Here is a 15,434-nt window from a genome sequence, read left to right on the forward strand (position 1 = left end):
GAATTGGTGAAGAGTCTCTCAAGGCTACCCAGGGAAGGGAATTAGCACATTGGGAGTGGTGGCAGCGGACCAGATCTAAGCTGGTAGTTAAGCTTAGAAGTTTTCATGCAGGCCCCCACATCTGTACCCTAAAGTTCAGAGTGGGGAAGGAGCCTTGACACCTGCCCACTTCTAACTGACAGAGTAATTAAAATGATTTCTCAGGGGATATCCTCCAAAGGAAAGAAAACCCACAGCAAAATTGGAGATAATTGCTCATGACATCGAATCTTTAGATTTAACATTAGATTTTCCACAGGTTGAAGGCTGCTCTCTCTCTTTTCCGTAAGTAGTAAACTCCTCCTGTCCCACTAGAATTGTGAGTAAGGGATCTGGGGCTATCCATGTCTTAGAGGACACAGTTTTAACTATCACAGACACAAAAAGAGTGCATGGTGATGATGAGTCTTGAAGGTTCCTGAGGAAAATCTCCCTCCCCCCCCCACACATTAAAATTATATTTATTGCATTGGACAACAAATATGTATGAACATGTCCAAATAGTTGTCTTTTGTTACTTGCACACGGCAAGTAACAAAATGTCTTTTGTTACTTGCACACGGCAGAAAAATACAGTAGAGGAGAATTTTTGCATGTGCACCCCAGCCGCGTGGGCCCGTGATTGGAGCAGGCAACTGAGAGGCAGCACTCTCTGATCTATTGCCAGCTCTTTCACTGACCCAATGTCTGACCTGAGGCAAGTTACTTAGGGTTCAATTGTGTTCCTCAAATACATTATTCCAGTGGTTCTCAGACTTCATTGCACCACAACCCGCTTCTGACAACAAAAATTACTACATGACCCCAGCAGGGGGGACTGAAGCCTAAGCCCACCTGAGCCCCACCCCAAGCCGAAGTCCAAGGCAGGGAGCTTGTAAGCCTGAGCCCCGATTTCCAGGGCTGAAGCCCTTGGGCTTCAGCTTCGGCCCCAGGTGATGGGGCTTGGGCCTCAGCTTTGGCCTCAGACCCTAGCAAGTCTAAGCCAGCCCTGGTGATCCCATTAAAACGGGGTCATGACCCACTTTGGGGTCCCGACCCACAGTTTGAGAACCGCTGCATTATTCACTTGGCTTACCCATTTTACAGGAGCATTTGAGGCTTAGTAACTTGTGGCATGACCCTCTGATGAAGGTGTTAAAAAACACGAAGTATTAGTATTATTCACTGATTTTACAGGTGCTGACCATTTAGGATGACCTACTGAAAAATCATGGTGAGGATCCTAAATGACAAGCTCTGGCATTCGAGCCCAGTCGTACAATCACTCTGCTACTGAGCTAACTTTATAGAAGGAGTTAAACTCCAGTCTCCAGAGGACACAAGTCAGATCACCAACATCTTGTGCCACAGAGAACTTTGTGTGCCATAAGAACTCCTTAAAATGTATTAAAATGACCCAGACAATCTTAATTCTGCCTCCATGTATGCTTTGCAATACAATCTTCAATTACCTGATCATATACTATTTTTTCCTGCTCAGGTCATCAGCAGAGTTTCAACCCACGACCTTTCACAGTCACACCATAGACATCTGCCTCTTGAGCTAAATCAGTAACTGGCAATGATGGTGATGACATTAGTGTTCGCATTCTTAAATTCTTAATTGATTTTTTGAATAAGGTACTGTACTAGGTTTGTTATATACTTAACAGCATGTACCTGTTTTCCTTTTCTTTGGGGGCAGAGAGATATGTAATGCTTGTATCCTTGGTTTCTGTTCTTTCTTTCATACAAAAAAAAATCAATACAATTTAATTCAAAAATATATAGATGATTTTTTTCTGATAAAAAAATTCTACTTCTGATCTCCTCTTTTCAGATGAGATAGGACAGGAAATTAAATTCATCTTTCCTTACAAGCACTGCACACTTTGCCTGAAGCCAAAATTCCTTCTGTTCAAAGTCCCACCCCAGGGTCACTGCTGAAATGAGGTCAGGAGAGGTCATCCTGACGCTAGTGTTTGTGAAACATGGAACGGGTCCAAACTGAACTAAGCAGACTCTCTCTCAGGTTGCCTTCCGCTGTGACATTTTATGTGGTGTGAAAATGTTTTTTCAGAGGGGCTTGACGCACAGCTATAGAGAGGGAGTGCTGGTTTCTAGCAATGGAGATGGTGGAGAGTCAGCAAACTGGAGTCTGGCACATAACTGCTCAGGGCTTTATCAGGCCAACATCAAGATTGCCATTCTTTCCAACAGTTCCACTGGCTTATTTACTATCATGGACTGTCACAGTCACAGCAACACATTCAACACTCCATGCATCTGAAGAAGTGAGGTTTTTTACCCACGAAAGCTTATACCCAAATAAATCTGTTAGTCTTTAAGGTGCCACCAGACTCCTTGTTGTTTTTGTGGATACAGACTAACAGGGCTACCCCCTGATACTTGACATTCAACTAGAGTGCCAGCCTGGAAAGAGAAGTCAGCTTCTAGGGCAAATCAGCCTCATCCAAATCCCACTGATCTTCATGGGAGTCTTATCATTTGACTGGGCCTTGGATCAGGCTCATCAGTTGCGAAGCTGCCTGCACACCTGCAGTGAGTAGTGGAACATGGTAACCTTGGTTTTTCTCTCTCTAGGAGATGTAGCAAGGCCGGCATAAAGGAGACATTGGGCCTGCTTCTCAGTTACTCCATTCATGCACTTGGGACAGGGACACAAGATGTGGGACAATACTGGCTTTAAACCCACATATTCTGGGTCCACAGAAGGGACTCAGGGCTGCACCTACTTATACTTCGCTTCTGACTGCCCCATAAGGGCCCAGGGCAGTGGAGAATGACTGTATTGCAGTGAATTCTGGTTATAACCCAAAAAACCCTGCATCTGCCCGCTATGCTGCGGGCTGGAAGCTCACTAGCTGGGAGGCTCTTCCATGGGGGATGTTCTCATCCACTCTATTGCTGCCCAACCCTCCCACCACCCTAAGGTCCCTTTATGTTACCAAGGTTGTGTAAAAAGGCTTTAGCAGAATGGAGACACAAGCTCATTGTCCTAAACTGTTCGATATCGTCGCTGTGAGCTGCTAAGTTATGTATGTTGCACCCCAGAGGTGTTCGCACCTCTAATAATTTAAAAATGGCGATAAACCCCTACCACCGAAGTAATTCTTGTATACCATCATTTGCAAACCGTTCGGAGATTGGAAGGTGCTATACAAACATAAGTTATTACAAATAATTCATTTGAAAAGAGCAATACTCCACTGAACCAGGGAAAGAATCCTTTTTCTTGCAGAATGCTGCAAGAGATTATGTCAACAATTCAACATTAATTGTCATTTATTTCTTATTTTTAATAATATTATGCTCACAAAGAAACCCTGCAAAGTTCCCTTCCTATGGAGCACCTTAAAGTTCAGCAAAGATTAAAAGAAATCTTCATCTTTGTAATGACAGCTGAAGTGCCCTGTGGTACCTTCTTTATCTAAATGTCATGGCTATAGAAACAAGGTCCACCTCCAAGATGCCAAGAGCCTATCTACATGCCTTTGAAGTGTTTGCCTGGACTCTTTTTGTTTTTTAAATGAAAGAGCCTCATTCAAACAAACAGGTGAAAAAGTCCCCTAATAGTGCCTTTGTCTAAGATTTGTTGGTTAATATTTCATCTCTTCCTCTTTGATTTGCTGCAAGAAGATGAGCACAATGCACATTAGCACTGGTGAGACATACTTAAGGAAAAGATGGTTTCCTGATTAATAAAATAGGGCTTTTATTATGAAAATTAGAGAAAAGAGGTTAATGTGGAGAAGAGTGAAGCAGTGAGGTCAAATTCTGTATTGGTTACAGTGACATAAATCCACTGCAGAGACTGGAGTTACTCCAGATTTACCCTGGCATAACTGACATGTGACTCCACTAAGGAGCTACTAATCAATATTTTTTTTTAAAGTCTTAATACAAGTTTTAAGCAAGAAATTGAGGCTTTGCAACTGTTCTGACTAATCTCTCTTGAAACGCTGAGAGCTTAAATGTCATTTTTGAGGAGAGACCTATATGGTACTTTCAGGGCACCAAAACAATTAATTAAACACTTAGATGGCTGGAACAGCATAGAATATTTTTTTTTGAAAACTAACTGATGTGCATTGTGGGCCTCAAAAGCTGCCAGAGAAGAGGCATTTACAACTGATGGGGGGGAAAAACAGTGAGATTTAGATCACTCCTCCCCCTAAATGCCTGGGAAGAGAGAATCAAACTGAACTTTGATATTTCAGAATGAAATTAACATATAATCTCTCCCTGATTTAGTTAATACAGTCCAGATCCTAATGGTGGCTTAGACCAAGATTTTCAAAGCTGAATAGTAATTTTACATGGCTTAATTCTGGAGTGCTGAATTTAAGATACCTTAAAGATGCCTGATTTTCAAAGGGCAGGTGGTTAATGCTGTATGAAAATGCTCCTTTAAGGTGTCTTTGAGCCCCCCAAAATCAAGGCACCTAAAATTACTAGTCACTTGAAAATCTCATTAGTTATTTGATTAAGTTGACATTTTCTATTTAATATTTTATTTCAAACAATTTAAAAAATTAAATATAACAAAACAAATTGCACACGCAGCCGTCAACAAGGGACACTACAGTTGCTGCTTTCCTGGTTAATGTCAGCAGACCTCAGCAAAGGAAAGGTTACAAGTACAATGCTAAATCAACCAAAGCTAGAACATAAACGGAGTGTACAAAATTAAACAAGCCTTGAATTATGTGCTATAGCTCACCCTGAATGCTGGACAACCAAGTGGAGTGAAATCCCAAAGGTTCAGGAGAATTTTACTCCCCAAAAAGCTGACAGTAAAAATATCAGAGTAAAACGTAACAGGCATAACTGGGGTACCAATCAAGAAGTGGTGTTGGAGTAACTGGGTACCCAGACTATTTAGCATTAAAGATAATCTGCAATGTCTTCAGCTGCATTTGTATGCAAAAAACAAGCCAGTGCCTCGACCAAGTGTTATGTACTGTATCTCGTCCCACTCAGGAGGTAGCTAACTACTTTCTGCAATGCCTGGAGCTTCCAAGTAGACTGCTAGGGCAGCGCAGAGCAGAACACATTCCTGCAGTCTAGCCTACAGAGGACTAAAGTGTGGTGATTGTCACAAGGTCCTCATCAGGACAGTCACAGCTTCTATGTCACCCATCAGCAGCCAGTCACACTCCCAAAGTACTGTGCAAAGTGGGCCTTATTCTTAGGGTTGCCAGGCATCCGGTTTTCAACCAGAATGCTCAGTCAAAAAGGGACTCTGGTGGCTCCAGTCAGCTGTAAAAGTCCAGTTGGCCGCAGTGGCTGGCTCTGTGCAGCTCCCGGAAGGGGCCGGCATGTCCCTCCAGCTCCTAGGTGCAGGGACAGCCAGGAGGCACCGCACACTGCCCCCGCCCTGAGTGCCGGCTCCATAGTTCCCATTGGCTGGGAACTGCGGCTGATGGGAGCTGTGGGGGTGGCGCCAGCGGTTGGGGGTGGCGCGCAGAGCCTCCTGGCTGCCCCTGCTCCTAGGAGCCAAAGGGACATGCCGGCCCCTTCCGGGAGCTGCCTGAGGTAAGCACCGACCGGAGCCCTCACCCCTCACCTCCTCCTGCACCCCAACCTCCTGTCCCAGCCCTGAGCCCCCTCCAACACCCAAACTCCCTCCCAGAGCCCGCACCCCACACTCCCTCCTCCTGCCCCCTCCCGCACCCTGAACCCCTCATCCCCAGCCCCACCCCTGAGTCCGCACCCCTAGACAGAGCCCTCACCCCCTCCTGCACCCTAACCCCCTGCCCCAGCCCAGAGCCCCCTCCCACACTCTGAAACCCTCAGCCCCACCCCCAGCCTGGAGCCCCCTCCTGTACCCCAAATTCCTCATCCCCGGCCCCACCCCAGAGCCTGCGCCCCCAGCTGGAGCCCTCACCCCTCCCGTGCCCCAACCTCCTGCCCCAGCCCAGTCAAAATGAGAGAGTGAGCGAGGGTGGGGGAGAGTGAGCCACGGAGGGAGGGCAAATGGAGTGAGTGGGGGCGGGACCTCAAAGAAGGGGAGGGGCCTCAGAGAAGGGGCGGGACAAGGCTTTTCATTTTTTTGCAATAAGAAAGTTGGCAACCCTACTTATTCTGATCTCAGCTACTCGATCACTGCAAGCCCAGAGCAGAACAAAGGAGGCTTAAAGAGGTGAAGTGACTCAAGATCTTGGGTCCAGATAAACAGAGTAAAACCAAGTGACAGTGAGTCCCCCAAGCATGGAGAATCAGAAGGAAAAACAAGGAAGGCAAGACTGGAGGATTTTGTAAAGCACCAACGAGATCAGCTGGGGCACAAGCTGAAAATATGTTCAGAAAGTCCAGGCAGTAGAGCAAAGGGGCCAGAGATTACCCTGCACCATTGCCCTGCACCTTGTGTAGCCATTTACATCAGTGCAGAGTGCCGCAAAACACTACAAACCAGAGCTATAGCAGATTTTGCACTGGTGAAAATGACGTACACAAGCTGCTGGACAATGGCTCGTGGCTCGGGGAGCAGGTGGACATAAGCTTAGGGCAGTAGGATAAGATGAGTCCATGGGGAGCTTTGAAAAAGAGGCAGGCGAGTCTGACATGGAAAACTACATTACCAAAAGAATGCAAAGTGAAGCAGATCTCTCTGAACATAACACACACAGGTGGGGCTTTTCCTCTGGAGAACGAAAAATGCTCTTAGGTTGTCATACAATTACCTACGTATAAACCAAAAACCTCCCGTTGCTTGTAGAAGTATTGCAATGATATACTAGGTATATTTAGTCCAAAAGCCCATAAGGCTTATATTACTATTTTCTCACTGGAATTTCAAGACCAGTTATTTACATCAAGAGCAACTAGAACGTATGGGATGGGACACATACCATGGGGTGTTTTTCTTTTATTTTTGTTTTGGTAATTCTACTGAACAGAGCATTTTATCTCCCCTAGTGTTAATATATATTTGGTGGGTAAAACTATGGGAAAACGGAGCTTGCAGGGAAAAAATATTACTGGTGATCTACAACGCTGGACCACGTTTACGAAGCATTTTGATGAACACCAGCAACCCACGTGATATAATTATTGTTGCTATTAGACTGTTATTTATGTCAAATTTGTTGCTTTTGTAGTTCCAGTGGAGAAAGCCATACAGTATTTTAGGATTACAGCACTCTAGAGACCTTATCACACGTAATGGCAGCTGCAACAAGTACAGGAACGAGGCAGTAACTCACCGCAGTTATAACACCAAAACTAGATGTTAAATAATTTAATGTGAGGTTCCATACTTGATTTGAAAACGAGAAATGCGGGATACTAAACATCCCAGACTGCATGTAATAAAAATGAAGTGTGGGTACATCAAAGAGACTGTTACCATATGCTCCCTCTTCTCTTATCCCCAGATAATATTTAGTTTATCTCATACTCTTTGGATAACTGTGGAGAAAATTGAAGTACCTTAGATTAGGATGCATCTTCATGGAAAATGAGACACACAGGGACAAGTTCTGCCATCAGCCAAAGAGGAATGGTCATTGACTGTTATTGTAATAGGATTAATATATACATATTATCACACATTGGCTTCAGTGTAGGGTGACCAGATGTCCTGTTTTTAAAGGGACAGTCCCGTTTTGGGGGGCTTTTTCTTATATAAGCGCCTATTACCCCCCACCCCCCGTCCCGTTTTTTCCACAGTTGCTATCTGGTAACCCTACCTCAGTGGGAGTCACCCATATGTAGCTGAAAGCCGAATTTGGCCCATAGACTCCTTTAATAATTGGCCAGATTTCTGACTACAGTCTGTTATAGCAGTGTAAATCCAGAACTCCTAGGGTGCAGGATTATGCACCAAAAGCATAAATGGTAAAAAATCATAAGAAACGCCATCTTGGCAAACTCTCTTTCGCAGCAATAAGCACAAAGTCTAGAAATCTCAGGACAAAGCGTGGCCACACTACATTTTCACTGAATTTGGGGACTAAGAAGATTTGCCTAGTTTGGATCCAGACTTTGGGGTTCTTCTCCAAGACTTTCCAAGTTTGCCCATCCCTATTTTCGACCTGGGTGGATACTTCTTTGCGTATGGAAAAAATATACTGAATTCTCCAATATACATTCAATTGTCAAAATACAGTATTCACTGATTTAAACCAGGGGTTCTCAAACTTCATTGCACCACGAGCCCCTTCTGACAACAAAAATTACTACAGGACCCCAGGAGGGGGGACTGAAGCCTGAGCCCATCCAACCCCCCAACCCCAGGGGTGCAAAGCTAAAGCCCCACCTTCCCAGGCTAGGGGCCAAAGCCAAAGCCCAAGGGCTTCAGCCTCGGGCAGGGGGGCTGTAACCTGAGCCCTGCTGCCTGGGGCTGAAGCCCTCAGGCTTGGACTTTGGCCCCGAGCCCCAGCAAGCCAACCAAGTGACTTACTTTGGGGTCCTGATCCACAGTTTGAGAACCGCTGATTTAAATAGAGATAGGGTCGCTTAATAGCTTTACTGTCATCTATTTCAGGTACCTATGGTGCCCGCTTCTGTAGTATCTGAGCATCTCACAATCTTTAATGTATTTATCCTCATAGGGAGGATAGGTAGCGAGTTGCTGTCTTCCCCATTTTACAGATGGGGAACTGAGGCACAGAGAGATTAAGTGAGTAGTCCAAGGTCACATGGGCCTGTCCTTACCATTACCAAGATCGGAGGAAATAAACTCATCCAGACAGTACCGTGATATCCCATTCAATCATACCCATTTATTTTTGTTTTATTCTATCTGACTTTCTATAGTCACGAAAACTCTGGACTTTGTTTTACTTTTGAAAACTTCTTTTTGTCACTATGCTGGTTAATATGTAAATGAAATTTAAAATATTAGGAATGCCTTATTCAGCATGTTGATTTCCTTATTAAATATCACCCATGTCTATTTTGCCACTCACTCTTAGGAGTAAGATCAAGCATTATAATGGGGAGGAAGAGAGCTCTTATTGGCAAATAATTCCTCTTTGCATGTTTAACGGTGCTAAATATGCAGAATGGATAACAGTTAAATATTGAACTCTGTTATCAAGTTGTTTGCTTCTGGAGTTCTTTTAGAAATTCTTCAGACTCTATTTACATATTGTTTAATTACTCTTAAAAATCAGAGATCTGATCACATGAATGCAAAGGTGGCAATGTTAATTAACTTGAGATTCAATGCTTTTGTGATCCTGATCGTTTTACATGGATCAGGAAATAGTGTTAATAAAGCTAACTTACTGTGACAGGTGTAATTTCATGGATTAAGGAGATATTTGTGCAAGTGACTAACTTAACCGGGATGCCTGAACATTTCTTTATATACGTTTTGAAATATATCACTCATTTTGTTTCAAGAGGTTTTGGCACTAAAAGCTTATCATAACAGGATTAACATATAAATATTATCACAGCCAGCAGGATGTTTCTGAATGAATATTAACAGCAAATATTATGAGTCTGTGTCAGAATAACTAATTAAGCACAGCTGTCAAATATCATTCGACGTTTTCAGTGCCCTGTTTATTACAGGCCGGTGACAACGTTCCAAATTTATGGAGACACAACCATAAGGTCCCCCCTCCTTGAATCTTCACATTCACCCTCATACAAGTGTAAATTTATAACCAACTAAATCATGGCGTCTATGATTAGTAGATGAGTTTAATACCGGTAACATCTGTACAGTCTACTTACACTGTACAACCTCTATTTAAATTCCCTCCATTTCCACCTAAACCACACAAAAAAAAGCTTATAGAAATAACTTTCTCTATGAATGAATCAGTGACTTAGAGATGCTTTAACTTGGGAAACACTTAAAATTGATTGAAGCATCAAGTTGTGCCACCTTTGGTTTCTCTTTTGGGTTTCTGTTTCATTATTCATCATATATTATCTGCCCAAACAAACATGAAGAACTCTGTGTCTGAGCACATAGCGGGCTGCAGAAACTTTTTACAGTTTAGAGTTGCCCTATAGCAACTTGCAGCTAAGCATTTCTGCTTCCCTAAACATGGCTGCCAGAAGAAGAAAGAATGCTTGGAACTCAGGAGACCTGAATCCAAATCTCTGCTCCACCACAGACTTCCGGTCTGACCTGTTGCAGCAGTGTAAATCCAGAACTCCTTCAGTGATGAAAGATTACGCCCCAAAAGCACAAGTGGCAAAACTATCTCGCTCAACAATGAGCACAAAATACTAGAAATCTCAGGGCAGTGTTCCATTGAGGTCTGTATTATAGTATCTGTGTTGCAGGGAAGGGAAGGGAAGTTTTAGCCACCACACAAGAAATTAAGTCTAACAAGGAAGCTTTAATTAGCTGTAAAGTTGTGGTCCAGACATTAGGTAATAATTTGATTTCAGTATTAAGATACTTAACCATTTAAATGATAGATCTGATAAATTTGGTAAAATTCTTTAGTTAAAAACAAGTGGACAATCATCTTCTTAGAATCCTCTTTACAATTTATAAGAATTGATTATTTTTAGCATTCATTTGATCACTTAGTTAATTTGAAGGTGTAATTCTAATCCAATACTGAGACTAATTTGATCTTGATTTGATTGTTGTAATGCTCCATTTTTAGTTTAGCAGTAGCAGTAGCAGCTTAGCTTTGGTGATATGTTTTCTTGATTTTGTAAGTGTTTTAATTAAATTCAAAATAGATACTGAGTTACATTTCTTACAATAAGCAACATGGGTCCAGAACCTTTGAGGACCTGGCATGGATACCACCTAGTCAATCTAAAAGCCTGACTAGGGATGGATAGCTCAGTGGTTTGCGCATTAGCCTGCTAAACCCAACGTTGTGAGTTCAATCCTTGAGGGGCCACTTAGGGATCTGGGGCAAAATCAGTACTTAGTCCTGCTAGTGAAGGCAGGGGGCTGGACTCGATGACCTTTCAAGGTCCCGTCCAGTTCTAGGAGATAGGATATCTCCATTAATTCATTATTTTTATAATTAATCTTTGTTCTCACCTGCCTTAGCTAACTAAGGCCCCAAACCAGCAATGAACTCTACATGGGCAGAGACTCGATAATAATGGTGCTCTGCTGGGATACAGGGGTCTGCTCATGCAGAGCTTATTGCAGGACTGGAGCCTAAATCACATTACTACCATATTTGCAGTACTACTAAGTCATTCCCTATAGTCAGCATGTGGAAGGACAGGGAACATACTTCAATTACTGGTTAACCTTATGTAATGATCTAATGGAAACTGGCACATTTTAAGGACAGCCACTGAATGCTTCGGCTTAGGAGAATATTGAAATGGAATAAGTAGCCAAAATTTGTTCCACCCTTGATATCACACTACATTTTACCATTACTGAAAGAGGAGCAGGGAAATGCTGCGCCGCACTGCAGAACACAGCCACAAAAAATGGAAGGGTAGATGGTGTTAGATAATTGCTTTGGGCCTGATCCAAAGCCCACTGAAATGAATGAAAAGGCTCTCATTGACTTCAGTGAGCTTTGACTCAGGACTTTTAATAATCTTTCTCTTCTTTTATTGAGGAAAAGGCTGTGACCTTGGGCATATATATAGATTCCTTCCCTAGCCACTAAAATTCAGCCAGCTATGAGATGATATATGGTTTAGGGGAGGAAGTGGAGGATACCATATCGAGGGGGATTTTGAAATTGAATTCTAGTGTGTGTGTGTGTGTGTGTGGGAAACAGATTTATGTCTGGAAAGTAAAGGAAGTCCCCCTTCCCCTCCTTCCTATATTCCAGAGCCACTGAGGGTACGTCTATACTTACCCGCTGGTTCAGTGGCAAGCAATCGATCTTCTGGGATCGATTTATCGCGTCTTGTCTAGACGCGATAAATCGATCCCGGAAGTGCTCGCCGTCGACGCCAGTAATCCTGCTCTGCGAGAGGAGTAGGTGGAGTCGACGGGGGAGCCTGCCTGCCGCGTGTGGACCCGCGGTAAGTACCTTTAAGTTCAAACTAAGATACTTCGACTTCAGCTACGTTATTCACGTAGCTGAAGTTGCGTGTCTTAGTTCGAACTGGGGGCTTAGTGTGGACCAGCCCTTAGTTTCCTGTGTATCTAGAGGTAAGAGGTTTTCAATTAAAAGGGGCCAAATCTTGCACCCTGTGCAAACCAAGTACATTTCAATGCAGGTAAATCACTGCAGAATTTGACCTCCCTCTTCATGATGCCAGTTTAATAGTAACAATAATTAATATAACAAATCTTTAGCCAGTTAGCTCGTTACCAACATGCTCTCCCCTCCCCACGCTTTCCCAGGAACAGTGAATTAAATGAAACCAAAAGGTATCGACCATTTATTCTTAAAAACACTCAACTGTGATTAGAAACTGGAACAACTGCTAACCAAATATTGTTTTTGGAGTCAGTGTCCTACCTAAGTTATTACATCATGTGAATTTAAGATCTGAATGTCACTTCTCTGAATGTGGATTAAAAATTCACTAACAAGAACATGGGTTGAAGCCTGGTATGTGTTTCTTAGTTCCTTCTCAAAAGCTAAGGATACATACTGAAGACTGTAATTAACAAGCCACTAATATAATGCCTGACCTGTTTGGAAGCAAATAATTTTAAAAGACTAAACAACCTGGCTGAACTAAATTCAAAGAGACAAGGCAAGTCCTTTTAAACATTGTGAAATGAAGATTCCCTGGTAGTTTTCATTTCATTTAGGCAATCAAAATAGATTTAGAGTACATACGGTACAGTAAACAGAGTATTATAAACTAAAGACAGCATCAGTTTTTCCATTGATACATTTACTATGTGTATTTAGAAACTATAATAAAAGTTTTATTAATACCATAGCAAAGCAGATACATCTGCTTTTAAAAAAGCAAAATTATCTCATTTATAAAATGTACAACTATTGGAAATGACCTACCTGTTTTCCGAGGTAGCAGATTTCCTCTGACAAACGATGACAGCTGGTGCATATTTCCCAGTATAATCCACGCTCTCTCTAATGTCCCATAAGTACGGGCTGCTGGCTCTTACACTGAAAATATTCACACCTTTCTTCACCTTTGCCCTAAGAGGAACAAGAGGAAATGTCAACAATTAGATACAGAATTTCATTTCCAAGCTGTTACATGGATCTTCATTTTTTTCTCATTACTGGTCCTCTGGAGATGCTACAGCTCATTACAGATGGACCACATTGGTAGGAGGTAAAGGTATAATGGAATTAAACCTCCCCATAGTTTAAAGGAACAGTGTCAAGATAATAATGTTATTGATATAATGGTAAATAGATCGGTGTTCACATTTTCTTCCCATAATACATTAGATCGCTAAAACCAGAAGAATTTTAAAGCTCTACTACACTTTTTCACCATTTATACTACTTGATTGTAAGTTTCTCCATGTCATTTTGACAGTGAAACTAGGCTACTCAATTATACTTTTGGCCCTCATTGGTTCTACAGGCCCTGATCCTGCAAACTCTTAGGCACATGTTTATCTTTACACACATGGGTTGTCCGGTTTCAATGGGACTACTTACATGCACAAAGTTAAGTAAGTACACAAAATTATGCATGTACTTGTTTGCAAGATTGTGGCTTGTTTGCAAGATGGTGATGGGAGTGGTTAAGACTAGAAAGACTAGGCTAGAAAGAGAGACCGAGACACACTTCCTTGTTCTCATGCACTAGCCCAAAGCAGCTGATTTGAGGTTACCAGTGCTGCAACGAAAATAATTAATTTAGTAATCGGTTTTCTTTCTTTTGCTTTTTAATTTCTGATTTTGTAACCCCTAATTCTCTCTCCTTGCCCCCTGCCCACAAAAACATCTAAATGGGTGCACTAAGCCACATTGGCATTGTCCCTTTTTACTCCAGCTTTATTTCATGCTGGTGAATTGGGAGTTTCCAGTGATGTTATATATTAGCGTTCAGAGATTTTTTTTTAAATAAAAAACATTGTGGTCAAATATCCCAACACATGAGATGTCACGAGATGCCAGTTTAATTACATTTGCTAAAAATCTCATATGCAAAATGCATTCAGCACGCTGGCAAGTCCTTAATTAAGAAAACAAAAAGAATGTGAGGGATACTTTTGCAAGCATGGAGCTGTCACTAATGGTAGAAAGCATTACTGGCTCTGCCGCTCTACCAGATTTCCTATGGAATCTTTTAAGAACAGATTAAAAAAGGACAAGGGATTCCTTCTAAAAATTGGTTTCAGAGTAGCAGCCGTGTTAGTCTGTATCCGCAAAAAGAACAGGAGTACTTGTGGCACCTTAGAGACTAACAAATTTATTAGAGCATAAGCTTTCGTGGGCTACAACTCACTTCTTCTAAAAATTGGATGCTATAGGTGTTATCTATTTTATTCTTCTGATAGCACAATGGTAGCTATTATTATTTAGCAATTTCCTTAGCTCATCAGTAGCAATTATGATGTGAAGACCAGATAATTTGTGCTCAGAGTCTCCTATGCCAATTTCACAATATGCTGCATCATACGCAGGATGCAATGTCCATTCATTTCCCAGTTATAAAGATCCCTCAGGAAGACGGACCAATGGCCTGATCACAGCTTGGGAAATTAACTTGCAGTCCGGGCAGGTTTACTAGAGAGAGTGGGCCAGAGAAAGAAAAACAAGAAGGTGGATGGAAACTGATGCCAGTCTTCAACTCCAGCTAGTCTCAATGACTGTAGTGATGGGAAATTTCTGTAGCTGCTCTGCCTACTTTCTGTCCCACAGGTGAGAACTAATGTGAGGCCCAAATGTCGTGCATGATCTGGGCCTAAATGATTTCATTGAGCGTTGTGGGTGCTCAGCACCTCTCAGGATCAAGCAGCTCTGACTACGAATTCACACATTCACACTGCCATACGCACTCCTGGTGCAGCTTTCCAGAGTGGTCACCTAAAGAGTACTGCTAATTATAGCATGCCAGTGTGGGATTAGGACACTCTGAAGGCACGCGTACTGGAAAACTGGTCTGTATCATTGCTGCCCCACTCCTAGCATAGTCATTGACACCAGTACAAAATGGGTATGAATCTATATAAGGCACCTATACGTGCACATACACCCCATTACCATAGTAAGCACCTCACAACACCCTGTGAGGCAAGGAAGTGCTGTTTACCCCATTTTGCATTTGGGAAACTGATGCACAGAAATGCTAAATAACTTGTCCGAGGTCACACAGAAAGTCTGTGGTGGTGCAGGGGTTTGAACCCAGGTCTCCCACATCTTAGGCTAGTACCTTAACTATTGGCCAGAACACCTTTCTTCTCAAGCATAATAGTAGCATTTTACATTCACCGTTCACTGGTGTAAATGACCACCCAAAATGCATGCAAACAGAAAATCAGGCCCAATATTTTGTGTGTGTGTGTGTGTGTGTGTGTGTGTGTGTGTGTGTGTGTGTGT

The 15,434-nt window shown here is 42.5% G+C and overlaps 1 protein-coding gene across 1 annotated transcript in view; it reads right to left on the reverse strand.

The window, feature by feature from the left end:
- TMEM132D (transmembrane protein 132D) overlaps positions 1 to 15,434 on the reverse strand; it is a 408,468-nt gene that overhangs the window by 223,699 nt on the left and 169,335 nt on the right. The window contains exon 3 of the mRNA XM_026656977.1: positions 12,927 to 13,073. Coding sequence (XP_026512762.1) covers positions 12,927 to 13,073 — 147 coding nt within the window. The remainder of the gene's footprint in view (positions 1 to 12,926; positions 13,074 to 15,434) is intronic.

This window comes from Terrapene carolina, unplaced genomic scaffold (genome assembly GCF_002925995.2).
Source record: "Terrapene carolina triunguis isolate 2854851 unplaced genomic scaffold, T_m_triunguis-2.0 Scaffold234, whole genome shotgun sequence".
Classification (NCBI taxonomy): Eukaryota; Metazoa; Chordata; order Testudines; family Emydidae; genus Terrapene; species Terrapene triunguis.